Source organism: Peromyscus californicus, unplaced genomic scaffold, assembly GCF_007827085.1.
Source record: "Peromyscus californicus insignis strain IS unplaced genomic scaffold, ASM782708v3 Scaffold_23__1_contigs__length_62951481, whole genome shotgun sequence".
NCBI lineage: Eukaryota > Metazoa > Chordata > Mammalia > Rodentia > Cricetidae > Peromyscus > Peromyscus californicus.
Genome location: NW_026294534.1, coordinates 45,680,526 through 45,707,672, shown reverse-complemented (window position 1 = coordinate 45,707,672; position 27,147 = coordinate 45,680,526). Strand labels below are relative to the sequence as shown.

Genomic DNA, 27,147 nt, shown 5'->3' with positions numbered 1-27,147 from the left:
GTGAAACAGAGAGAGAGAGACAGAGTGGGAGAGAAACATAGAAAGGAAGAGCAAGTGAAAGAGGGAGCAAGACCAAGAGAGAGAGACAGAGAGAGTAAGAGAGAGAGACAGGGTGGTGGGTGTGTCGGAATGGATTGCATCTTTTTCTGGCACAAGCAGTGTGACTAGTTGGCATCTAGGGGATGCACACTAGGCTGGCATGAGCCGCTTGTGAGCACACTGTGCCCACAGCAGACAGAAGTTCCTACTTAGGGTCCCAAGTCGCAGGGGTCACCTGTAAGGGAGACAGTGGCCTGGAAGCCATCAGGTCTCTGTGCTTGTTTTCTCCCCCTCCCCGCGGTGCCCACCCCCTAGGAGATGAAGATCAGGCAAGAGATTTGGTCTGTGGGTGTGGCTTAGAGTCCTGGAAGTCGGAAAGGGCGTGCCCAGCAGATGCAGCCTAGGTGTTTGATTGGGCGGTGGTGAGGGAGCTCAGCCCATCCACCGCCTTCAAAGCAAAGGGTGGGGTCGGGCAGAGCAGCAGTGAGGCAGAGAGTGCCAGCTGACTGGCAGGCCAGCCCAGTGTCCTCTGCTCCTGAGAGCCAGTCGCGTCCCCAGGCAGAGGGCTTGTCCAGTCAACCCTGCGGCTTCCGGGGTGCCCCCTCGGGTCTTCATCAGTGGACATGGAAGCGGCCTCCAGCGCAAAAGCCCTGCTGGAGCTGCAGCGGCACCTGTGCACGGAGACAGAGCCAAGCAAGCTCTACCAGACCCTCCAGAAACTCTCTTCCCTGCCCAAGCTCCGTGACACCCTGGCAGAGATGAACTTCGAGCAGACCCTGAAGCTCTTGAGGAAAGAGCAGCTCCTGGTCCCCTTTGCCAAGGACTTAGCGGCCATTTGGTCAGAGAGGTCCCAGTTGGAGCCCCATCCTGAGCCGGACCGGGAGGACTTTGCCTTCGCCTTGAGCCTGATGACATTGCGGCCCAGAAACTGTCCAGAAGACAAGCCCCGTGAGTCTGCGCCAAGGGAACACACACAAGATGGGACAGAGGTCTTCCACGTGAGCAGCAGCAGCAGGAGCAGCAGCAGCAGCAGCAGCAGCAGCAGCAGCAGCAGCAGCAGAATCAAACACTCAAGTCCTGGCCCGAGCGCGAGCCCGAGCCCACACACAAGGCTCCAGGGAAAGGTGACTAGCAGCCCAAGGCTGGAGCCAAGAGGAAGCAAGAGGCCAAGAGTGTCCTTAGGGGAGCCACAGCTAGCTGCACAGAACCGGGTGCCTGTGGCAAAGCCCCAAGCCAGTAGAGAGGAGCCCTGGCGGCTCCCAGCGCCCAAGGCCATCTCCAGCGAGTCAGGTGCTGGGGGAAAGACTCCAGGCCACAGGATGGAGGAAGGGCCCCCAGCTGATCCTTTGGAGGTCTGGCTCAACTCTGACAGCTCTCCTCCTTCCTCTGCTCTGCAGCTGCAGCTGACTGGGTGCAAGAGGAGGGCAAAAAGCACCTGGAAAGCTGAGGAGGCCCTTAGCCCTGGAGCCAAGGTGCCCCGGGGCGAGTCCCCAAGATCCCAAGATCCCAAGGACACTGACACTGGCGTCCTCGCTGGGCATCCCCTTGCACAAGAGGCTTCCAGTCTCCAAGCTGGCTTCCCGCTGGGTGGCCCTGAGCACACTGACCAAGACTCCCCGCCTTGGGCGCGCAGGACCCACTTGAAGACGCCAGTCTATTCGGGTCCTGCACCTGCCAGGCTCCTGCAGAACTGGCAGCGAGGGCGCCTTGCTGAGCCCCTTGACCGCCCCTGGAAAACTCGCTGCCAAGACACAGCGCAAGAAAGTGAGCCCTGGCTGCAAGGGGAGGAGTCCCGTCACCAGACACACACGGGCAAGCCAAGTCACACCAAGACTGCCAGCGCCACAATCCTCCAGCTGCAGGAGTCTCCTGAGCTGAGGCTGCAAGCCCTGAGAGCCCGCCTCCAAGGCGCACAAGCCAAGAAGCCTCCAGGCCGCCAAACCAAGATGATGGCCTTCCAGGCTCAAGGCTCAAGACTCTGCCCAGGCCAGCAGGCAGAGCCTGCAGCCCGAGGGGCGGCCTCTTCCGAAATGAGCAGCCACCAGGAGGCCTCTGCCCACCGCCCGCCAGGGAGGGCTCCCTGCCTTTGGCCGCCACAGGCCAGCAACAAGACCCAGCCTAAGAAGAGACGTGCCCCGCTCATGGCCAAGACCCTCAGGGATTACAAGAAGAAGCTCTCTGGGAGGTGACCCGAGGATGCTCTCTGCCCTGGAATTGCTGGCCATCAATCTGGACCAGACCTGCTCTCTCCTTTGGCCGGAAAGGGCGCCCGCCAGCCCGCCAGCCCGCTGCCGCCCGCCCGCTTGGAGAGCCCAGACTTTGCAGAGCCTGCTCCTGGGATCTCTCTGCTCCTGCTCAAGCTCCTGGCCGCCCTCTCTTTAGGAGACCCTGGGCAGGCTTCCCTGCCTGCTCCCGAGACCCACCGGTGGCGCTTTCTGCCCACCTGGGAGCGCCTAGATCGCCACCCTCAGAAAGACCTGGCTTCCCAGAGCAAACACTCCACTTTAGACTTTCCCTCCACCCAACCCCTTCCCAAGAACTCGAGTGCCCAACACCTTCGCGTCAAAGGAAATAAATAAATAAATAAATAAATAAATAAACAAACAAATAAAGAGATAGATAGATACATACATAGATACATAGATGGATACATAGATATATGGATACATACATAGATAGATACATAAATAGATAAATAAACAAACAAATAAGGAAGAAAGAAAAAAGAAAGAAACAAACAAAGAAGAGCACCAAGAACCCAGACCTTTGCCTTCCTCTTCCATTGGAACTCAGTGGTTGCAGAGGGACACACTCAACTTCTTGATTCACCCGTGCAGTCAATTTACAAACAGCTCTGGATTGAAGCTGATTCCAGCCCCTCCTCATCCCCAGTCGGGACTGCACGTTTCCTTCCATCACCTAACTAATCCGTTAAAAAGATAATTGGGCACACATCCCTACAGATCAACATATAGAGAAATGGATACCTAGACTTCTAGATTCAAAGATACAGAAAGAGCTGATACATAATGATGCATGCAGTCCACAAGCACCAAAAGGTAAAATTGAAACAAGAGAAGCTAAAACTGAGTAAAAAGAAAAGGCAATGAAATTGAACACCAAGACCCTAGAAAGAAAGTATGTAGGTGAAACGACGTGTCTGTTTGGCTGTGTGGGTGTGTAAAAAAAGTGGATAAGGGTGGGTTGTGGTGACACACCCATTTAATCTCAGCCCTCAGGGAGGCAGAGGCAGGTGGATCTCTGTAAGTTCCAGACCAGCCTACAGGTCTACAAAACAAGTTCCAGGACAGCCAGGGCTGTTACACAGAGAAACCCTATGTGCCAAAACAAAACAAAAAAAAAAAAAAAAAAAAAAAGGAAGGATGGAAGGAAGGAAGGATAAAGAACGAAGGACAGTTTACGAAAAAAAATGGATGAGGTGAGTGGACTAAGAGATCCCAGACATTCTAACTCACTAGAGAAGAACAAGCACTGTGGAACCTCCCCCCACACACCACCCCCACCACCCAGACAGAAAACCAAACTATGGAAACCAAAAAGACACACATCACCTCAGGATTGCACCGTCAAAGGAGGCCCTGATTCAAAGTCACAGTGTTGAATCAGACAGAACCTGGAGTGAAAACCAGAGGTGTGGGTGCCAGCTTAGGAAGAAAAGTTTGAGTGTCCCAGAAAGGAAGTGATGGTGAGAGAAGTGTACCAAATTGGGGAGAGGAGCAGAAAAGGATATTGGTGTGTGTGGGTGTGTGCACGTGCATGTGCTCGTGTGTCTGTGAGTGAAACAGAGAGAGAGAGAGACGGAGTGGGAGAGAAACCTAGAAAGGAAGAGCAAGTGAAAGAGGGAGCGAGACCAAGAGAGAGACAGAGAGAGTAAGAGAGAGAGACAGGGTGGTGGGTGTGTCGGAATGGATTGCATCTTTTTCTGGCACAAGCAGTGTGACTAGTTGGCATCTAGGGGATGCACCCTAGGCTGGCATGAGCCGCTTGTGAGCGCACTGTGCCCAAAGCAGACAGAAGAAGTTCCTACTTAGGGTCCCAAGTCGCAGGGGTCACCTGTAAGGGAGACAGTGGCCTGGAAGCCATCAGGTGTCTGTGCTTGTTTTCTCCCCCTCCCCGCGGTCCCCACCCGCTAGGAGATGAAGATCAGGCCAGAGATTTGGTCTGTGGGTGTGGCTTAGAGCCCTGGAAGTCGGAAAGGGCGTGCCCAGCAGATGCAGCCTAGGTGTTTGATTGGGCGGTGGTGAGGGAGCTCGGCCCACCCACCGCCTTCAAAGCAAAGGGTGGGGTCGGGCAGAGCAGCAGTGAGGCAGAGAGTGCCAGCTGACTGGCAGGCCAGCCCAGTGTCCTCTGCTCCTGAGAGCCAGTAGCGTCCCCAGGCAGAGGGCTTGTCCAGTCAACCCTGCGGCTTCCGGGGTGCCCCCTCGGGTCTTCATCAGTGGACATGGAAGCCGCCTCCAGCGCAGAAGCCCTGCTGGAGCTGCAGCGGCACCTGTGCACGGAGACAGAGCCAAGCAAGCTCTCCCAGACCCTCCAGAAACTCTCTTCCCTGCCCAAGCTCCGTGACACCCTGGCAGAGATGAACTTCGAGCAGACCATGAAGCTCTTGAGGAAAGAGCAGCTCCTGGTCCCCTTTGCCAAAGACTTAGCGGCCATTTGGTCAGAGAGGTCCCAGTTGGAGCCCCATCCTGAGCCGGACCGGGAGGACTTTGCCTTCGCGTTGAGCCTGATGACATTGCGGCCCAGAAACTGTCCAGAAGACAAGCCCCGTGAGTCTGCGCCAAGGGAACACACACAAGATGGGACAGAGGTCTTCCACGTGAGCAGCAGCAGGAGCAGCAGCAGCAGCAGCAGCAGCAGCAGCAGCAGCAGCAGAATCAAACACTCAAGTCCTGGCCAGAGCCCGAGCCCGAGCCCGGGACTTGGAGCGAGCATGAGCCCACACACAAGGCTCCAGCGAAAGGTGACTAGCAGCCCAAGGCTGGAGCCAAGAGGAAGCAAGAGGCCAAGAGTGTCCTTAGGGGAGCCACAGCTAGCTGCACAGAACCGGGTGCCTGTGGCAAAGCCCCGAGCCAGTAGAGAGGAGCCCTGGCGGCTCCCAGCGCCCAAGGCCATCTCCAGCGAGTCAGGTGCTGGGGGAAAGACTCCAGGCCACAGGATGGAGGAAGGGCCCCCAGCTGATCCTTTGGAGGTCTGCCTCAACTCTGACAGCTCTCCTCCTTCCTCTGCTCTGCAGCTGCAGCTGACTGGGTGCAAGAGAAGGGCAAAAAGCACCTGGAAAGCTGAGGAGGCCCTTAGCCCTGGAGCCAAGGTGCCCTGGGGCGAGTCCCCAAGATCCCAAGATGCCAAGGACACTGACACTGGCGTCCTCGCTGGGCATCCCCTAGCACAAGAGGCTTCCAGTCTCCAGGCTGGCTTCCCGCTGGGTGGCCCGGAGCACACTGACCAAGACTCCCCGCCTTGGGCGCGCAGGACCCACTTGAAGACGCCAGTCTATTCGGGTCCTGCACCTGCCAGGCTCCTGCAGAACTGGCAGCGAGGGCGCCTTGCTGAGCCCCTTGACCGCCCCTGGAAAACTCGCTGCCAAGACACAGCGCAAGAAAGTGAGCCCTGGCTGCAAGGGGAGGAGTCCCGTCACCAGACACACAGGGGCAAGCCAACTCACACCAAGACTGCCAGCGCCACAATTCTCCAGCTGCAGGAGTCTCCTGAGCTGAGGCTGCAAGCCCTGAGAGCCCGATTCCAAGGCGAGCAAGCCAAGAAGCCTCCAGGCCGCCAAACCAAGATGATGGCCTTCCAGGCTCAAGGCTCAAGACTCTGCCCAGGCCAGCAGGCACAGCCTGCAGCCCGAGGAGCGGCCTCCTCCGAAATGAGCAGCCGCCAGGAGGCCTCTGCCCACTGCCCGCCAGGGAGGGCTCCCTGCCTTTGGCCGCCACAGGCCAGCAACAAGACCCAGCCTAAGAAGAGACGTGCCCCGCTCATGGCCAAGACCCTCAGGGATTACAAGAAGAAGCTCTCTGGGAGGTGACCCGAGGATGCTCTCTGCCCTGGAATTGCTGGCCATCAATCTGGACCAGACCTGCTCTCTCCTTTGGCTGGAAAGGGCGCCAGCCAGCCCGCCAGCCCGCCAGCCCGCCAGCCCGCCAGCCCGCCAGCCTGCCAGCCCGCCAGCCAGCCGGCCCAGGGGCCCGCCAGCCCCCCCACCCGCTGCTGCCCGCCCGCTTGGGTAGCCCAGACTTTGCAGAGCCTGCTCCTGGGATATCTGCTCCTGCTCAAGCTCCTGGCCGCCCTCTCCCGAGGAGACCCTGGGCAGACTTCCCTGCCTGCTTCCGAGACCCACTGGAGGCACTTTCTGCCCACCTGGGAGCGCCTAGATCGCCACCCTCAGAAAGACCTGGCTTCCCAGAGCAAACACTCCACTTTAGACTTTCCCTCCACCCAACCCCATCCCAAGAACTCGAGTGCCCAACACCTTCGCGTCAAAGGAAATAAATAAATAAATAAATAAATAATTAAATAAATAAACAAACAAACAAATAAAGAGATAGATACATACATAGATACATATATGGATACATACATAGATAGATACATAAATAAATAACTAAACAAACAAATAAGGAAGAAAGAAAAAAGAAAGAAACAAACAAACAAAGAAGAGCACCAAGAACCCAGACCTTTGCCTTCCTCTTCCATTGGAACTCAGTGGTTGCAGAGGGACACACTCAACTTCTTGATTCACCCGTGCAGTCAATTTACAAACAACTATGGATTGAAGCTGATTCCAGCCCCTCCTCATCCCCAGTCGGGACTGCACGTTTCCTTCCATCACCTAACTAATCCGTTAAAAAGATAATTGGGCACACATCCCTACAGATCAACATGTAGAGAAATGGATACCTAGACTTCTAGATTCAAAGATACAGAAAGAGCTGATACATAAATAGATCAGGAAAGTTCGGCATGCAGTCCACAAGCACCAAAAGGTAAAATTGAAACAAGAGAAGCTAAAACTGAGTAAAAAGAAAAGGCAATGAAATTGAACACCAACACCCTAGAAAGAAAGTATGGAGGTGAAACGATGTGTCTGTTTGGCTGTGTGGGTGTGTGAAAAAAGTGGATAAGGGTGGGTTGTGGTGACACACCCATTTAATCTCAGCCCTCAGGGAGGCAGAGGCAGGTGGATCTCTGTAAGTTCCAGACCAGCCTACAGGTCTACAAAACAAGTTCCAGGACAGCCAGTGCTGTTACACAGAGAAACCCTATGTGCAAAAACCAAAAAAAAAAAAAAAAAAAATGAAAGGATGGAAGGAAGGAAGGATAAAGAATGAAGGAGAGTTTACGAAAAAAAAAATGGATGAGGTGAGTGGACTAAGAGATCCCAGACATTCTAACTCACTAGAGAAGAACAAGCATTGTTGAACCTCCCCCCACACACCACCCCCACCACCCAGACAGAAAACCAAACTATGGAAAACAAAAAGCAACCAAAAAGACACATACACATCACCTTAGGATTGCACCGTCCAAGGAGGCCCTGATTCAAAGTCACAGTGTTGAATCAGACAGAACCTGGAGTGAAAACCAGAGGTGTGGGTGCCAGCTTAGGAAGAAAAGTTTGAGTGTCCCAGAAAGGAAGTGATGGTGAGAGAAGTGTACCAAATTGGGGAGAGGAGCAGAAAAGGATATTGGTGTGTGTGGGTGTGTGCACGTGCATGTGCTCGTGTGTCTGTGAGTGAAACAGAGAGAGAGAGAGACGGAGTGGGAGAGAAACCTAGAAAGGAAGAGCAAGTGAAAGAGGGAGCGAGACCAAGAGAGAGACAGAGAGAGTAAGAGAGAGAGACAGGGTGGTGGGTGTGTCGGAATGGATTGCATCTTTTTCTGGCACAAGCAGTGTGACTAGTTGGCATCTAGGGGATGCACCCTAGGCTGGCATGAGCCGCTTGTGAGCGCACTGTGCCCAAAGCAGACAGAAGAAGTTCCTACTTAGGGTCCCAAGTCGCAGGGGTCACCTGTAAGGGAGACAGTGGCCTGGAAGCCATCAGGTGTCTGTGCTTGTTTTCTCCCCCTCCCCACGGTCCCCACCCACTAGGAGATGAAGATCAGGCCAGAGATTTGGTCTGTGGGTGTGGCTTAGAGCCCTGGAAGTCGGAAAGGGCGTGCCCAGCAGATGCAGCCTAGGTGTTTGATTGGGCGGTGGTGAGGGAGCTCGGCCCACCCACCCTTTTAAAAGGTACAATCCTCTGTAGGCAAGAAAAAGCTTGTGGTAATTTGGAAGAAAAAGGCCCTAAATGGAGTGGCACTATTAGGAGGTGTGGCTTCTCTGGAGTGTGTATGGGACTTTTTCTCTGGAGCACAGGACACTGTTTCTGGGCTGGAGAGGCTCTCAGCTCTTTGTCTCACTGCTGCTCTGCCTTCCTTTGCTTTTAAGAGGTAGGTGGGCCACGCCCCCTCCACACTACACCATCAAACACTGGGTTACAACTGCTGGACAAGTACTTTCTGATTTACAGGTCTACAAGCCACACCCACATCCGAACATTCTTGAGTTTACTTAATCTCCTTAAAAAGCACAAACGAACAAACCAACAAATCATCCCAAGTCAAGAGAGCTGATGCGTGCTAGGCCCCTGCCTCTCTTACAGGTGGACCCTGCCACTTGGGACCCTAAATACCAGTTTTTGTTTTCTTTTGTCATAGTGCACGCACATGTGGCTTATGCCAGTCTATAATTCATCCCATATATGGCCCCTACTCATTCAGCATAAGCCAGATAAAAATGGAATCCATTTTTTTTAAGGGAGCTACCCCACCTTTGAATTTTCTCTAGGTTTATTTATTTATTTATTTATTTATTTGTTTGTTTGTTTATTTTTTTATTTACTTGGCCACAGTGACCATGATTGAATCAGGGCTCCTTTGATTATGCAATACTTTTGGTGATAACCATGATCTTCAATGAGGTCCTTTTTTGATTATGCAATCCTTTTGGTGAGATGTATCTATCAGTCTCAAAAGTTAGCCACTGGGCAGCAAAATGCCCTCAAATTGACTGCTGACAGTACACTATCCAAAATGGACAGACCAGCCACAAAACAGAGGACTACTGATCTTTGCCCAAACAAGTGTGGTTGTGGCTTTAGCAACAGGCATCCTCTGAGGCCAGGACAATATGGCACCATCACGGAAGTGGCTTTACAATCCAGAAAAAGTCCAATTCCCTTTTCTTCAGAGACAGCTGGACCTACAGCTTCTGGTGTGCAGTGGAACAGCAGCTGAAACAGTTACTTTTAAAGGCTAACAGAATCTCACCTCTCAATGGTAGACTGGCATTTAAAAGACATGACCCAACCCACAAGTCAAGAAGAATGGGATGCATAGAAGAGTGGGATGCCAAGATGAAACCACCCACAAGCCAAGAAGAATGGGCAGCTGCCTTTGAAAACATCAGCAATTTCCAGAATTTAAAATCCTGAATCATGACAGGACACTGGTGGAATTCAGGTTTATCTGATACATGGACTATTCACATCGAATGTGAGGTTGAACTGTATGCCTTGGGTACATTCTACTTCACAAATGAGTCTGTCAGATACCGTAAGCCAATAGGCTGAAAATGACGCCCCAATATTACAGAGAAACCTCAGCGGACTGTCCAAGCAGCTGGCTGTTTCTGTCAACTCACATAATTTTGGAAGTTACTTGCTTGTACTTCCTGTTTTATTAGGCAATATTATTTTCTTCTTGGGTCTCTGAGGGAGTTGAAGATTAGATAGTTACAATTATAGTTAGTTGAAGATTACATAGTTGTAGTACAGTTTTCCTTGTTAAGAAATTTCAGAAAAGAAAGTCACTGAGGGGGTATAAAATGTAAATGCCTGAAAGACATCCTGGGATAGTTTTCTGTTGATAATATAAGTTAGGATAGAAAGTGAATTAGATACATTTTGGACTTACCAAAATAGAATAGGTAATGGAATATTTTCTCTAGGTTTGTGAAATTCAAAGGAACTCGACATTGTTGATGTATTTATTGCGTGTATATATTGTATATTCCTATTGTACTTATTGTATGTATTCTTACTTATATTAGTTATAACTTTTTATTATTTTTTATTTTATTTAGACAAAAAAGGGGAAATGTGTTGATATTTTATTTGTGCTGAATGGTGGTGATATTTTATTTGTATGTTAATAAATAAAGTTTGCCTGGAGATCAGAGGTCATAGCCAGCCATAAACAGAAGTCAGGCGATGGGGACACACGCCTTTAATCCAATCACAAGGCAGGCAGAGACTCTGTGTATTCCAGGACACAGCCAAGCATGGTGACACACGCCTTTAATCCCAGTTCTAAACATAGAAACCTGGAGGTCTGTATAGACAGGCAGTGAGGAGGAAGTGAGGTGGCTATGGTGACTTGGTGAGATAAGGTTTGCTGCTGGCTATCACTCAGGTTTCTATGGCTTTCACCCCTGTATTTGGCTCTGTTTCTTATTTAATAAGACTTTTTAGAAATTCATCTTCATTGGCTTTCTTGCCTTTTTTTTTTGAAATATATATTGGTTTCTTCCAATTGATTGTCTCTATATTCCACAAATTCTTTAAGGAAAATTTTAATTCCCTCTTTAAAAGCCTCTATCATTTTCATAAAGTTATTTTGAAGGTCATTTTCTTCTCCTTATTCTACAGTGTGATGTTCAAGTTTTGTTGAAGTAGAACAACCCAGATGCAGTATCCAATGTGTAAGAGAGATAGTCCTCTTCCCAGGCAGAGGGCTTGACCAGTCAACCCAGCTGCACTTGGGCTGCCCCTTCAGGTAGTCAATAGTGGACATGGATGCAGCCTGGAACTTAGAAGCCCAGCAGAACCTACAGGAATGCCTGTGCATCGAGAAAGAGCCACACAAGCTTGTCAAATCATGTGACACCTTGTCAGAGAATGGCTTCAGGCAGAACATCAAGAACTTGAGGATAAAGCAGCTCCTGGTCCCAAAGAAAGCAAGTCAGAGGCTGGGCCAGAAAAGCAGTGCCTGTCTCCCCTGCTGGGAATGACACCAGGCCACTGGATCCAGCAAGGTAGCCAGCTGGTCCTTTGAAGGCTTACCTCAACTCTTAGAACTCTCTTCCTTCCTCTGCAGACAGGGTGAAAGAGGAGGCGTAAAAGCAATTGGAAAGTCCAGGAATTTAGCCCTGAAGCAAAAGGATCTCTGGGAAAGTAAGAAACCTGCAAGAATCAAAATTGCAATGGAATCACTGGGGGTCCCCTCCCAGGGGATACCTGAAGGACAAAAACAAAAACAAAAAAGAAAAAAAGGAAAAAGAGATACAAGACATACGACCTTACTAGAGAAACAGAACAGGCTTAGACAGAGAATCAAACAATCAAAAACAAAAAGACAAACATCAAACAAAGAAACTGATAGATACTGATTTGCTGTTTGTAAATTGACAGCAAGGGTGATTCGAGAAGTTGAGTGTGGCCTTCTGCAACCACCTAGTTCCAATGGAAAGAGAAGGCAAAGGTCTGGGTTCTTGGTGCTCTTCTTTCTTTCTTACTTATTTGTTTGTTTGTTTCTTTGTTTGTTTATTTATCTATTTTTGTATCTATGTATGTATGTATCTATCTATCTATCTATTTATTTATTTATTTCCTTTGACGCCAAGGTGTTGGGCACTTGAGTTCGTGGGAAGTGGTTGGGTAGAGGGAAAGTCCAAAGTGGAGTGTTTGCTCTGGGAAGCCAGGTCTTTTTGTGGGTGGCAGTCTAGGGGCTCCCAGGTGGGCAGAAAGTGCCTCCTGTGGGTCTCGGGAGCAGGCAGGGATGCCTGCCCAGGGTCTCTGGAGAGGGCGCTCAGGAGCTTGAGCAGGAGCAGAGATCCCAGGAGCAGGCTCTGCAAAGCCTGGGCTCTCCAAACTGGCAGCAGTGTGCTGGAGGGCTGGCAGGCAGGTGGGCTGGCGGGTGCCCTTTTCTGCCACAGGAGAGTACAGGTCTGGTCTAGAGTGATTGCCAGCAATTCCAGGGCAGAGAGCATCCTGTGTCTTTTTGTTTGCTTTTTGTTTTCAAATGTTTTGTTTTTTGTCTGTGTGGTGGTGGGTTGTGGGTTCAACAATGCTTTTTCTCCTGTATTGACAGCGATTGTTAGAGTTCACTTAGTCCATTCCCTCCCACCCCTTTTTAAACACTATACTTCATTCTTTATCATTTTCTTTGTTTCTTTTTCTTTTTTTGGTTTTTGGAGATAGGCCCTGAGTTACCTTGATATTCTCTTGTCTTAGTCTCATCCTTAAACCAGGTCTCCCAGTGTAATTGTGCTCTGGGCTTCAGGATAGCTGTTATTAGTACTTTCCATTCTGAGGTTTCATTCTAGAGATGCAGGCATAGTTCAATATATAATATCTGTCAATGTAATACATCATATAAAAAATTGAAAGAAAAAAACCCACATGATCCTCTGATTAGATGCTGAAAAAGCCTTTGAGAAAATCCAACACCCCTTCATTTAGAAGTTATTGGAGAGATCAGGAATACAAGGAACATACCTCAGCATAACAAAGGCAATTTGCAGCAAGCTAACTGCTAACATCAAATTAAATGGAGAGAAACTGAAAACAATTCCACTAAAATCAGGGTCAAGGCAAGACTGGCCACTCTATTTCTATTCAATATAGTACTTGAAGGTCTAGCTAGAGTGATAAGACAAAAAAAGGAGATCAATTGGATACAAATTGGAAAGGAAGACAACAAACCTTTGCTATTTGCAGATGGTATGATAGTATACATAAGTGAATCGAAAAATTCTAGAATGAATTTCTACAACTGATAAATACCTTCAGTAATGTGGCAGAATACAAGTTTAACTCAATAAAATCAGTGGCCCTCTCATGTAAAAATGATAAATGGACTGAGAAAGTAATCAGAGATACAACACCCTTTACAATAGTCACAAATAATGTAAAATATCCTGGGGTAACTCTAACCAAAAAAGTGAAGGACCCCTATGGCCAAAACTTTAAGCCCCTGAAGAAAGATGTTGAAGAAGATACAAGAAAATCGAAGGATCTCCCATGCTCATAGTAAAAATGGCAATCACACCAAAAGCAATCTACAGATTCAATGTAATCCCCATCAAAATCCCAATACAATTTTCACAGACATCAAAAGAATAATACTCAACTTCATATGGAAAAACAAAATGCCCAGGATAGTCAAAACATTCCTGTACAAATCTCTGCACAAAACTCAAGCAAAGTGGATCAAAGACTTCAACATAAGTCCTGTCACACTGAATCTTATAGAATAGAAAGTGAGAAGTAGCCTTGAACACATTGGCACATGAGATTACTTCCTGAATATAATACCAGTAGTGTAGACACTGAGAGAGACAATTAATAAATGGGACCTCCTGAAACTAAAATAGCTTCTGTAAGGCAAAAGACTTGGTCAATAAGACAAAATGGCAGCCTTTTGAATGAGAAAAGATCTTCCTTCACCAACCCCACATCTGACAGAGGTCTGACCTCCAAATTGTATAAAGAACTCAAGAAACTAGACATCAATATATTAAATAATCCAATTAAAAATGGGGTACCCACATCTGACAGAGGACTGATATCCAGAATATATAAGGAACTCAAAAAATTAGACATCAAAATGCCCAACAGTCCAATTAAGAAATGGGCTATAGAACTAAACAGAGAATTCTCGACAGAGGAAACTCAAATGGCTGAAAGACATTTAAAGAATTGCTCAACATCCCTAATCATCAGGGAAATGCAAATCAAAACAACTCTGAGATACCACCTTACGCCTGTCAGAATGGCTAAGATCAAAAACACTGAAGATACCTTATGCTGGAGAGGATGTGGAGCTAGGGGAACTCTCCTCCACTGCTGGTGGGAATGCAAGCTTGTATAACCACTTTGGAAATCAATATGGCGCTTTCTTAGAAAATTGGGAATCCATCTCCCCCAAGATCCAGCTATACCACTCTTGGGCATGTACCCAAGGAATGCTCAATCATACCACAAGAGCACTTGTTCAGCTATGTTCATATCAGCATTGTTTGTAATAGCCAGAACCTGGAAACAACGTAGATGCCCTTCAAATGAAGAATGGATAAACAAAATGTAGTACATATACACAATGGACTACTGCTCAGCAAAGAAAAACAATGACATCATGAGGTTTGCAGACAAATGGATGGATCTAGAAAATATCATCCTGAGTGAGGTAACCCAGACTCAGAAAGACAAACATGGTATGTACTCACTCATAGGAGGATACTAGATGTGGAACAAGGATGACTGGACTGCTACTCACATCACCATGGAGGCTACCTGGAAAACAGGACCCCAAGAAAGACACGGGGATCGCCCAATGATGGAGAAATGGAAGAGATCTACATGAACAGCCTGGACATGAGTGGGGGTAATGAAGGGCGAGGGTCGAGGGAAAGAGAGCTTGGGGGTGTGGGAGAACGCAGCTGGATCAACAACAGAGAGGGAGAACAAGGAATAGGAGACCATGGTAAATGAAGACCACATGAGAATAGGAAGAAGCAAAGTGCTAGAGAGGCCCACAGAAACCCACAAAGATACCCCCACAACAGACTGCTGACAATGGTCCAGAGACAGCCCAAACTGACCTACTCTGGTGATGGAATGGCCAAACACCCTAATTGTCGTGCTAGAAACCCCATCCAACTACTGAGGGATCTGGATGCAGAGATCCATGGCTATGCCCTGGGTGGAGCTCTGGGAGTCCAATTAGTGAGAAAGAGGAGGGTTTATATGAGCAAGAGTTGTTGAGACCAAGGTTGGATAAAGCACAGGGACATATAACCAAACGAATGGAAACACATGAACTATGAACCAATGGCTGAGGGGCCCCCAACTGGAACAGGCCCTCTGAATGGGTGAGACAGTTGATTGGCTTGATCTGTTTGGGAGGCATCCAGGCAGTGTGACCGGGTCCTGTGCTCATTGCATGAGTTGGCTGTTTGAAACCTGGGGCCTATGCAGGGTCACTTGGCTTGGCCTGGGAGGAGGGGACTGGACCTGCCTGGACTGAGTCTTCCAGGTTGATCTCAGTCCTCAGGGGAGGCTTTGCCCTGGAGGAGGTGGGAATGGTGAATGGGCTGGGGGGAAGGTGAGGGGTGCGGGAGGGGGAGAACAAGGGAATCCGTGGCTGATATGTAGAACTGAATTATATTGCAAAATAAAAATAAATAAAATGTAATATTATAAGAAATATAAAGAAATGGGGTACACAGCTAAGCATAGAATTCTCGAGAAGAATCTCAAATTGTTGAAAGACATCTAAGGAATTGTTCAGCATCTTTCATAATCAGAAATGGGGTACACAGCTAAGCATAGAATTCTTGAGAAGAATCTCAAATTGCTGAAAGACATCTAAGGAATTGTTCAACATCTTTCATAATCAGGGAAATCTAAATCAAAATGACTCTGATATATGCTGTGAATATCGTTCTGTATAAATAAACACTGATTGGCCAGTAGCCAGACAGGAAGTATAGGTGGGACTAACAGAGAGGAGAATTGAAGGAACAGGAAGGCAGAGAGGGAGACTGCCTGGAGCCGTGGAAAGGACAAGCAAGATGTAAGGTACCAGTAAGCCACGAGCCATGTGGCAAAATATAGATTAATAGAAATGGGCTAAATATAAGAGTAAGAGCTGGACAATGATAGGCCTGAGCTAATGGCCAAGCAGTTTAAATAATGTAAGCGTCTGTGTGTTTATTTTATAAGTGGGCTCCAGGACTGGGGGGACTTGGTGGGACCCGGAGACACAAGGTCTCCAGCTACAAATGGCACCCAGCGGCTCGAGTTTCCACCTTAAAACTGAGAATATTTAATAACCAATTCTAAACAGATCCAAAACTAGGTTCCTCATATGTCTCATATGGGCAGCTAGATGCTGCAAAGTGCGGGTTTGTGCTACTCGCGGGTTCCTGGCGTTTGCGCTTGACCTGCAGTATGGCGGGAATGAGGCATCTACAAGAGGCACATTATGCTGCTACTGTGTGGTGGATTTAGCCTTCGCTAGTACAAAACAAAAAGAGGTTTCTGGACTACACTCTGCATAGATAGAAGCATAGACCCAATATTTCTGAGAGTTGATGGCTCCCAAAGCTGGTGGAAAATGTATCACCGCCATGTTGGGAAGCTGAACTGGGAGGAGCCAGCAGCCACCAAGCTGTTTCAGTCTTAGAATGCTGCAGTTTAAAGCAATAGGTTTATAGTAAGACTGATTCAGATGGAATAGTTTACAATGTATGTAAAAATGTACATTGGCTTAAAAGAGAGATAAAAGAAATATACAGTTATATAAACAAATAGTTTTTAAAAATAAAGTCTTTAAAAAACAGTAAAGGTAATAAGCCACGTAAAGATGGCTATCACACAGAGAATCTGGATTATGTTGTCTTTGATATTCATAACTGAAGAAAAACATTTGATTATAAAAGCTGCTGAGTTATGCCAAAATGTATACTTTAAAGGTACCCTGACTTCAAAATTTGGATGTAAGGATATGTTGCATTGGAAAGGAGGCTCTGCTTTTGTTTCCACAGAAAACCAGAGGCTATGGATTTGTTTCAGATTAAGATACAACAGGTTTGACTAGCCAAGACCCCGTGAAAGGTCTCCGATGACACCATGGCCCAGATAATCTAACATCCAGAATGGTTTCAAGGCAACTGGCTGACACAATACAGCCTCACGGACTACCCCATAATCCTAAAATTTTCTTCGTGTCTCCATAAGATACAGCGACCCCCTCCAGCAGGAAGTAGTAAGAGATGCTACGCCCAAATTCCGAAATATACCAAGCTGGCTTTAGAGATGGAATTGGCTCACTCCCCCTCTAAACCCAGATATATTGCTTAAAAAAATGGTTAAGAGATTCTTGTGTCCCAAATCAGAAGAGCCCTCTGGTGTGGGACAGAGAAAAACCAATATTTTTTATTTAAAGCAGGTTGATTATAAGTACAATCTCTTTCTAAAGAAAAAAAGTGGACATTTAGATATGATAGGATGAAACCTACTTTTAATGAACCTACTTTTAAAGAGTAGCAACTTGTTTAAAATGTTTTACATTGCTATAGATTTTAGTTTATTGATACAAGTTTAAACTTAATTTTGTTATACTGTATATATATTTCTATTCTTGTTTGAGGTATTATGTTTATATAACTCATTTAAAATTGTAATGGATAATTAAGAAATAGAATAATAATTAGTCATCTATGATAATCATATTTATAGCCATGTTAGTTAAGTCTTCTAGGTATACATAGATACATTTCAGATAGATAGGTAATCTTCAAACACTTCAAAGACCTACAGAATATGGCATTTAAAATTTTAAAAATGTAGACTTTCTGGACAGTGAGACATGTCTGCTCCTGGCAGCACCGGATTTACTTCAGAGATGAGGATGGGCATTGAAGACACGCTATATGGAGTTTATCTTCTTGACAAAAATAGCCATTTGGCAAAAAACTGTTCTTGCCTAGACTGCTTGATCGACTGAACATGCAGGACCCAAGGAAAGGTGACCACTAAACTTTACTTGACAAAATGGTCCTTTAGGTTCCTGCTTCACAGAAAAACTGAAAGACATTGTACAGGACACAGAAAAAAATAACTGAGAGACTCTAGCCCTGTGGACTGAGGACAGATGCCCCAACTTTACAGGAAAACTTTGGATGACTGTCCAGGCTGCCAGCTGTCTCTCTCAACCCTGCAAGACTCCCGAAAGTTGCTTGTATCCTTCTCCCACTTCTCAGGTAGTATTATATCTTTCTGAGGTCTTTGATGTGGTTAAAGACTAGATATTTAAAATTTTCCATAGTTATGATAAAAGATAAGTTAGATGTAAAACCTTAAACTCACAAATATAAGATAGATAGGATATCTTCTTTAATATTGTAACTGTAATTCTTGCTCGATAATTGTTTTGCTATATGTAATTTTACTATGCTAAAGTTAAAACCTTCATTTTTGAAAAAGAAGAAAAGGGGAAGTGCTGTGGATATCACTCTGTATAAATAAACACTGATTTTCCAGTAGCCAGACAGGAAGTATAGGCGGGACTAACAGAGAGGAGAATTGAGGGAACAGGAAGGCAGAGAGGGAGACTGCCTGGAGCTGCCAAAAGGCCAAGCAAGATGTAAGGTACCAGTAAGCCATGAGCCACGTGGCAAAGTATAGGTTAATAGAAATGGGCTAAATATAAGAGTAAGAGCTGGACAATGATAGGCCTGAGCTAACAGTCAAGCAGTTTAAATAATGTAAGCGTCTGTGTGTTTATTTTATAAGTGGGCTCCAGGACTGGGGGGACTTGGTGGACCCCGGAGAGAAAAACTCTCCAGCTACAGAGATACCGTCTTATAACTGTAAGAATGCCTATGATCAAACACACTGAGGACAGCTTATGTTGGAGAAGACATGAAGCAAGGGAAATATTCCTCCACTGTTGGTGGGAGTGTAAACTTGTACAGCCACTTTGGAAATCAGTATGGCAGTTTCTCAGAAAATTGGGAATCAATCTACCTCAAGACCCAGGAATACCACTCTTGGGCATATACCCAAGGGATGCTCAAACAGACCACAATGACACTTGCTCAACTATGTTCATAGAAGTATTATTCATAATATCCAGAACCTGGAAGCAACCTACATGCCCCTCAAACATAGGATTGATAAGGAAAATATGGAACACTTATATAATGGACTATTACTCAGTGCTAAAACCCAACGACACCATGAAATTTGCAGACAAATGGATGGAACTAGGGAAAAAAATCTCAAGTGAGGTAACCCAAACTCAGAAAAGCAAACATAGTATGTCTTCACTCAAATGTGGATTATTAGATGTAAAGCAAACAATTACCAAGCTATAATCCACATCTCCATAGAAGCTAGGTAATAAGGAGGACCCTAAGAAGAACTCAGAGTTTGTCCTGGGAGGGGAAATGTATGAGACCTCCTGGGTAAACTGGTGGTGGGGTTTCAAGGGCAGGGAAAGTGAAATGGGAACCTCAGGGATCAGGATAATTGAGTTTGTTGAGGGATGGAGAGGGAAAGCAATGAAAGAGATGTATTTATAGAGGTGACCATTATGGGGTTAGGGAGAAATCTGGTGCCAGGGAAACTCCCAAGAGTCCACAAAGATGATCCAAATTAAGACACTTAACAATAGTGGTGGGGCAGGGTTTGTCGGAACTGGCCATCTACTGTAATCAGATTGGTGACTACCCTAATTGTCATCATAGAACCTCCATCCAGTAACTGAGGGAAGCAGATGCAGAGATCCACAGGGAATCACTGGTCCCAGCTCCAGGAGTCCAGTTACAGAGAATGAGGAGGGATTATATGAGCAAGGGGTGTCAAGATCATGATGGGAAAACCCACAGTAACAGCTGACCTGAGCTCATGGGAGCTCAAGGAATCTAGACTGACAACTAGGGAGCCTGCATGAGACCAATCTAGAATCTCTGCATGTGGGTGACAGTTGTATTGCTTGGTTTGTTTTTGGTGCCCTAGTAGTGTGACCAGGAGCTGATCCTTGTGCATGAGCTGGCTTTTTGGAACCTATTTCCTATTGTGGGAGGCCTCACTCAGCCTCACTGATGCAGGGGAAAGGAGCTTGGTCCTGCCTCAGCTTGATATGCCATGCATTGTTGATACCAATGGGAGGCTTTATTCTTTCTGAATGGAGACGGCAGAGGAGCAGATGAGGGAGTAGAAGGGAGGTGGCAGGAGGGAATGGGAGGAGAGGAGGAAGGACAAACTGTGGTTGATATATAAAATAAATCACAAAATTTAATAAAAAAATAAAGGAGTGGAAATAAGCCAGGCAGAGGTAGGTGGATCTTTGTGAGTTTGAGGCCAGCCTAATCTACCTAACTAGTTCTAGGACAGCTAGGGCTGTTATCCAGAGAATTTCTGTGTCAAAAAACCATAATATTGGTTTTCCATTTTTTTTTTGCCAAAATCAATTTAATTCTCAGGGATTATGTCGGAGTTTGCTGACCACTCAACTGGGTAGCTGGTTGGAGGCATGTGGATTGTAGACACATGAAAAAGACATAACAGAGCCCAGAGGACTGCCAGTCAATACCGGACAGTCCCAAGTTTATTTCACAGCCAGCTTATATACAGTCTTGAAGGGCAGAGGTAGAACAATGCACAACACAGGTATTCAACAACTCTCTATCCTGCCTTGCATCAAGGAGCAGGCGGTTTTGTTTTCTATCTCCATGTTCCTCTGGCTGGCATCAGCAGCCTGCATCTAGCTGGGTAGTATGTTTCTTAGTGTGGGTTAAACCAGACTTTCTCACAGCCCTTCAAGGAGACTTTGTGGGTGAATCAGGACTTTTTCACAGACCCAGAGAAAGCAAGCATGAACTCTATTGACTGAGAATAGACTTCAGATTCAAACTGGGAAACAGAGTCAGTTGTGAGCTCCCATAGAATTGCAAAGTATAATTTGAAAATAATAGATTTTAGCCACATTCTCCCAGTTATGTTTTCCTATTTTATTGTTTTATAATCCAATTAGTAGAAAAAGCACTGTTATCGATATAAGAAGTATAAGCAGCCAAGCATGGTGGTATATGCCTTTTATTCCAGCACTCAGGAGGCAGAGGCAGGCAGATCTCTGTGAGTTCCAGGACAGGATGATCTACAAAATGAGTTCCAGGGCAGCTAGAGTTCTTACACAGAGAAACTCTGTCTTGACAAACTAAGCATATGAAACCAAGCAAAACAATAACAACAACAACCAAAAAATCGGTATAGTCAAGTGCAATCTTATAAAAGTTAAAACTAAATAAAGTTAGCAAACACCAATTTTATTAAAAAAATCATTTAAGTAGTGGTAAAATTATATATTCATTATTAATTTACACATAAGTATAAATATGCCTTTATAGTTACCATTAGTTCACAAACATATTGGATATTTCAGAACTTTCTATTGAGTCTCTTTGTGATATTGGCTGCTTCAAACAAATTGCAGTATCGTAGCTTATTTTATAATGATGGTTAAAAATGTGACAGGCAATGTTGGAAAAAATAGACTAAAAGCACTTATTTGAGGACAGGAAATCTCTGTTTCAGAATAATGAGAAAATACAAAATAATAGGTACATCTTTCTTCGTTGGATCATTCAGGGAAAAATATACTTATTTAACAAGAAGTTGACAGAACAATAGCCCAAATTTCAAAAATGGCCCACAAAAGATTGAGAATCAAAATAAGATCATAATGACATTTGTGTTTTGCATAAGAATGGCCTCATAAGCTCATGTATTTAAAAGTTTAGTCTCAAGGGAACACAACTTTTTAAAAGGATTAAAGGATCAGCGGTTTAACCTTGTTGGAGGAAGTTTGTCTCTGGGGATGGGCTTTGAGGTTTCAAAAGCCTATGCCAGGACCAAGCTCTGTCTGTCTACTGGTCAGTGTGTAGCTCTCATCTACTTTTCCAGCACCATGTCTCTCATGCCTTTCTTCCTTGTTCCCTCTCATGATGATAGCAAATTCAGTTTCTGAAAGTTTAACAAGCCCTCAATTAGTGGCTTTCCTTCATAAGTGTTGCCGAGATCATGGAGTTTCTTCATAGAAATAGAACAATTACTAAGACAACATTCTGCTTCATAAGGTATATCCCCATAGTCTATCACAGTCTCAAAAATGTTTTAAAGTCCAAAGTTCAAAGTCTTTTCTGAGATTCCTGCAAAATTTCACTGTAATCACCTATAAAATTTAAAAAAAAAGATCACATACATCCAACACAAAATAGCCCATGACATACATTATCATTTGGAAATGATGCTATGGAAACATAAGGAGAAAGTACTGGAACAAAGCAAGAGGAAAAACCAGCTGGGCAAACACCAAACTCTGCATCTCCATGTATGATGTCGAAACATTCTTCATTTCTCCAACACCTTTCAGTTTTGTTGACTGCAAAACACTTATTTCCCTTAGGCTGGTTCCAATCCCTAGAAGCAGTTTTCTTTAGCAGGTATCCCATGGCTCTGACATCTCCAACATTTTGGAGTCTCCAAAGTAATCCAAGATTTAACTTCACAGCTTCAAGCAACAACCTCTCTAGGCCTCCATTCAAGAACACCTCTGACAAATATTTGGGTTCAGCAGCTGTCCTTAGTCTTTAAGGAAGATTCCATAACCCTTTATTATATCCTTGATTCTAAAGCCAGAACCATGTGTCCAAGACTGCCAAGTTTGCTGCTTGCTCAAAACTTAACCGAGAAATAAGGGACCTAACAGATGTGATGACTCAAACGTACCTAATCAATATCTACAGAACATTCCACCTTAACAAAAGAGGATATGTGTTCTTCTCAGCATGCTATGGAACCATCTCTAAAATAGACCATATACTCCGTCACAAAACAAATCTTAGCACTTACAAAAAAGTTAAAATAACCTCCTGTATTCTATTGGAACACTATGTCTTAAAGTTAGATTTCAACAACAACAAAAATTACAGAAGGCACCCAATCTCATGAAACTGAATAATGTTCAACTGAATCACCCATAGGTCAAGGAAGAAATAAGAAAGAAATTAAAACCTCCTAGCATTCAATACAAATGAATGTACTACATACCCAAACTCATGGGACACTAGGATAGCAGTGCTAAAAGGAAAATGAATAGCACTAATTGCCCAAATAAAGAAGTTGGGGAAATCTTACATTAGTGACTTAACAGCACACCTGAAAGCTCTAGAACAATAAGAAGCAAACTCAACCAGGAGGAATAGACACCATGAAATAATCAAATTGAGAGGTGAAATCAATAAAAAAGAAACAAAGAGACCAATACAAAGTATCAATGATACAAAGAGTTGATTCTTCGAGAAAATCAACAAGATAGACAAGCCCTGATCCAGACTAACCAAAGGGCAGAGAGAGAGCATTCAAATTAACAAAATCAGAACTGAAAAGGGAGACATAACAACAGACAATGAGGAAATCCAGAGAATAATCATGTCATACTTCAAAAACCTGTACTCCACAAAACTGGAAAATCTAAAAGAAATGGACAATTTTTTTGGATAGGTACTACATACTAAAGTAAAATCAAGACCAGATAAACAGTTTAAATAAACCAATAACCTCTAAGGAAATAGAAACAGTCATTAAAAGACTCCCTACCAAAAAAGCCCAGGACCATGTGGTTTCAATGCAGAATTCTACCAGGTTTTCAAAGAAGAGCTAAAAACAATACTCCTCAAATAGTTCCACACAACAGAAACAGAAGGAACATTACCAAACTCCATTTATGAGACTACAGTTACTCTGATTCCCAAGCCACACAAAGATGCAACAAAGAGAGAGAAATATAGACCAACCTCCCTCATGAACATTGATGCAAAAGTACTTAATAAAATATTGGCCAAAGGACTTCAAGAAAACATCAAAAAAAATTATCCACCATGATCAAGTAGGCTTCATCTCCAAAATGCAAAAATGGTTTAACATTTGAAAAATCTGTCAATGTAATACACTATATAAGGAACCTGAAAGCAAAAATCCACATGATTAATTCACTAGATGCTGAAAGGCCTTTGACAAAATCCAACACCCATTCATGATAAAGGTCTTGGAGAGAACAGGAATACAAGGAACATAACAAAGGCAGTTTACAGCAAGTCAGCAGCCAACAACAAATTAAAGGAACAGAAAGTCAGAGCAACTCCACTAAAATCAGTAACAAGACAATGTCCACTCTAACCATATTTATTCAAAATTGTACTTGAAGTTCTAGCTAGAACAATAAGACAACAAAAGGAGATCAGGGGGATACAAATTGGAAAGGAAGAAGTCAAACTTTCACTATTTGCAGATGCACAAAATTCAAATCCAAGTGGATCATGTCCTCAATATAAAAGGAGTTACACTAAATCTGATAGAACAGAAAGTGGAGGTAGTTTTAAATGCATTGGCACAGGAGTCCACTTCCTAAATACAGTATCAGTAGAACAGACACTGAAAGAAAAAATTAATAAATGAGATGTCCTGAAACTGTGAAGCTTCTGTAAGGCAAAGAACACAGTAAATAAGACAAAATGACAGCCTACAGAATGGGAAAAGATTTTCACCAACCCCACATCTGACAAAGGACTGATCTCCTAAATATATAAAGAACTCAAGAAACCAGACATCAAAATAACAAACAACACAATTAAAAAAATGGGCTAGAGATCTAAACAAAGAATTCTCAAAGGAATAATTTCAAATGGCCAAAAGACATTTAAGAAATTGCTCAACATCCTTAGTCATCAGGGAGACGCAAATCAAAATGACTCTGAGATACCATCTTACACCTGTCAGAATGGCTAAGATCAAAAGCACAGCACACAGCTTATGTGGGAGAGGATGTGGAGCAAGGGGAACACTCCTCCACTGTTGGTGGGAGTGCAAATTTGTATAGCCACTTTGGAAATCAGTGTGGTGGTTTCTCAGAAAATTGGGAATCTTCCTCAACAACAAGCTATACCACTCTTGAGCATATACCTAAGGAATACTCTATCATACCATAGGGACACATGCTCAACTATGTTCATAGCAGCATTATTTGTAATAGCCAGAACCTGGAAACAACCTGGATGCCCTCAGATGAAGAATGGACTAAGAAATACACACACACACACACACACACACACACACACACACACACACACTCACACACACACACACAATGGAGTACTACTCAGCAGAAAAAAATAACACCATGAAATTTGCAGGCAAAATAGAAAATTTCATGCTGAGTGAGGTATCCCAGACTCAGAAGGACAAACATGGCATGTACCAACTCATAAGTAGATACTAGAAATAAAGCAAAGGATAACCAGACAACAACCTGCAACTTCAGAGAAGCTAGCAAACAAGGATGGCCCCAAGAGGGATACATGGATCGCACTGGGAAAGGGAAATAGATGAGATTTCCATGACCGAAATGGGGTTGAGAGGTGGGCAATGGAGGGTAGGGCATGGAGGATGAGAACATAAGGGAATGGTAACGTTGAGCTGAAACAAGGATGGAGTGGGAAAGCAATGAGAAAGATACCATGATGGAGGGAGATATCATGGGGAGAGAGAGAAACCCAGTGTTAGGGAAGTTACCAGGAATTCTCAAGGATGACCCTATTTTATACTACTAGAAATAGTGGAGAGGGTGCCTGAACTAAACTGGTGATCAGATCGGTGAATACCATGTCATTACAGAGCTTCTTTCTGATGATTGATGGAGACAGATGAAGAGATCCACAGCCAAACACCAGGCAGAGGTCCAGGAGTCCAGTCAGAGAGAGTAGAGGGAATCTATGAGGAAGTGTATCTGGATTATTATGGGGAAACCTGAAGGGATGACCAAACCAACTAGTGGGAACTCATGAAAGTTGGATCAATGCCTGTGGAGCCTGCATGGGACCAGAGTAGGCCCTCTGCATTATGAGGCAATGGTGTAGCTTGATTTACTTGGGAGACCCATGGCGGTAGAATCAGAATCCATTCGTGGTGCATGAGGGAACTTTTTGGAGCCCACTACCTATGATGGGTCACCTTGTACAGCCTTGAGGCACATGGAAGGGCTTGTACTTTCCTCTACTAAATGTGCCTCCTCCAGGGAGGACTTGCATTCTTGTGGGGCCCAGTTGGAGATCAGTCGAGGGGGAAGACTGGGGTTGGGAGGAGGAAAGAAGGGGATCTCTGCTGTGTAAAATGAAAAAAAACATTTTAATGAAAAATGAAAAAAATTAAAAGAAAAGAATGATTTTCATCTAAAATGTCTTTTCTTGTTTTTCAGTCTGTCTCAATTGTCCTTAATAATTATATACTTGTTTTTTATATGTCCACAAATTTAATTAGCATAAATTATATGGAATAATCTTAGCATATTTATGATCAAGAAATAATCTGATAACCAAAACTGGGCTCCTTTTGATGGCCTTTTTAAAGAATAAAAGTCTTTTTAAAAGAAATAATGTTGTTCTCCTTGTTCAACTCATGGTTAGGTAGTCATGTTAATTAGACTTTACAAACATAGTTTCTAACATTTCTAGGCGACAAATCCTCATAGAAAACATCCTGTTCCTATCCCCACCCAGCCTAGGTCCACCTACATGATCTAGTCTATTTCCCCTTCCCAGAGAGATCCATGCATCACCACCCCAAACCCTGAGCCCTGCTTGTTATTTAACCTCTTTGCATCTGTGAATTGCAGCATCAATTCCCAATTTTCTGAAAAACTGCCATACTGATTTCCACAGTGGTTGCACAATGACTGTGGCTTATAACAAGTTTTGGTTTTGCCCAATCCCTGGGCAAGCTTTAGTGAAACATTTCACTATTAAGATAAGTATTTGTAATGTATCAAGATGATGAAAGAAAATGCTGGCCATAATGTCAGGAGAGGAGGCTAAAATCATTTTAGATTATGGATTAGCCTATAGAAAAATATCTGCCATAAATCAAACAGTGAAGGGGAAGATGAAAAGGAATCTCACACAACTTAAGTAAAATGTAGCTCTCTGAACAGACAAAGATAGGTTATTTTGTATCCCAGAATCCAGTCAATATTTATATGTATGATTTAGCTATCATTTGTCTTAAAAGAGCTTATTGGGATATGGTATCATTTTTACTATTTTCCACAGAAAATACTTTCCGTTTAAAATAACCCTGGACTTTTGAATTATAACCTGTTTTTATGTTCAAAAAGAAAAAGAAAAGAAAAGAAAAGAAATTTCCTCTTAGCACCACTTTCACTGTGGCCTATAAGTCTGGGTATGTTTTGAATCTATTTTCATTGATTTTTAAAAGGTCTTTAATTTCTTTCTTTATTTTTGCCTTGACCTGGTAGTCATTCAGTAGAGAACTGTTCAGTTTCCATGAATTGTACACTTCCCATTATTTCTGTTGTTGTTGATATTCAGCTTTAGTCCATTGTTGTCTGAATGGGTCAAGGGGGTTATTTCAGCTTTTTTGTATCTGTTGAGACATGCTTTGAGTCTGACACTGTGGTCCGTTTGGG

General features: G+C 44.5%; 2 protein-coding genes across 2 annotated transcripts; both read left to right on the top strand.

The window, feature by feature from the left end:
- The first annotated feature begins 662 nt into the window (after positions 1 to 662).
- Positions 663 to 2,228, top strand: LOC128119491 (elongin-A3-like). The gene is made up of 2 exons (XM_052752868.1): positions 663 to 1,037; positions 1,158 to 2,228. Exons 1-2 carry the CDS (start codon positions 663 to 665, stop codon positions 2,226 to 2,228), a joined length of 1,446 nt encoding a protein of 481 aa, XP_052608828.1.
- Positions 2,229 to 4,501: 2,273 nt separating this feature from the next.
- LOC128119490 (elongin-A2-like) lies at positions 4,502 to 6,085 on the top strand. Its single transcript, XM_052752867.1, has 2 exons — positions 4,502 to 4,876; positions 4,958 to 6,085. The coding sequence occupies exons 1-2, from the start codon at positions 4,502 to 4,504 to the stop codon at positions 6,083 to 6,085; spliced, it is 1,503 nt and encodes a 500-aa protein (XP_052608827.1).
- Positions 6,086 to 27,147: the final 21,062 nt, after the last annotated feature.

Excerpts from the sequence above, each read along its gene's own strand:
- LOC128119491 (XM_052752868.1), top strand. The coding sequence starts at position 663 with ATGGAAGCGGCCTCCAGCGCAAAAGCCCTGCTGGAGCTGCAGCGGCAC. Across the intron at positions 1,038-1,157 it reads ATGGGACAGAGGTCTTCCAC|GGAAAGGTGACTAGCAGCCC; the intron begins GTGAGCAGCAGC and ends ACAAGGCTCCAG.
- LOC128119490 (XM_052752867.1), top strand. The coding sequence starts at position 4,502 with ATGGAAGCCGCCTCCAGCGCAGAAGCCCTGCTGGAGCTGCAGCGGCAC. Across the intron at positions 4,877-4,957 it reads ATGGGACAGAGGTCTTCCAC|AGCCCGAGCCCGAGCCCGGG; the intron begins GTGAGCAGCAGC and ends AGTCCTGGCCAG.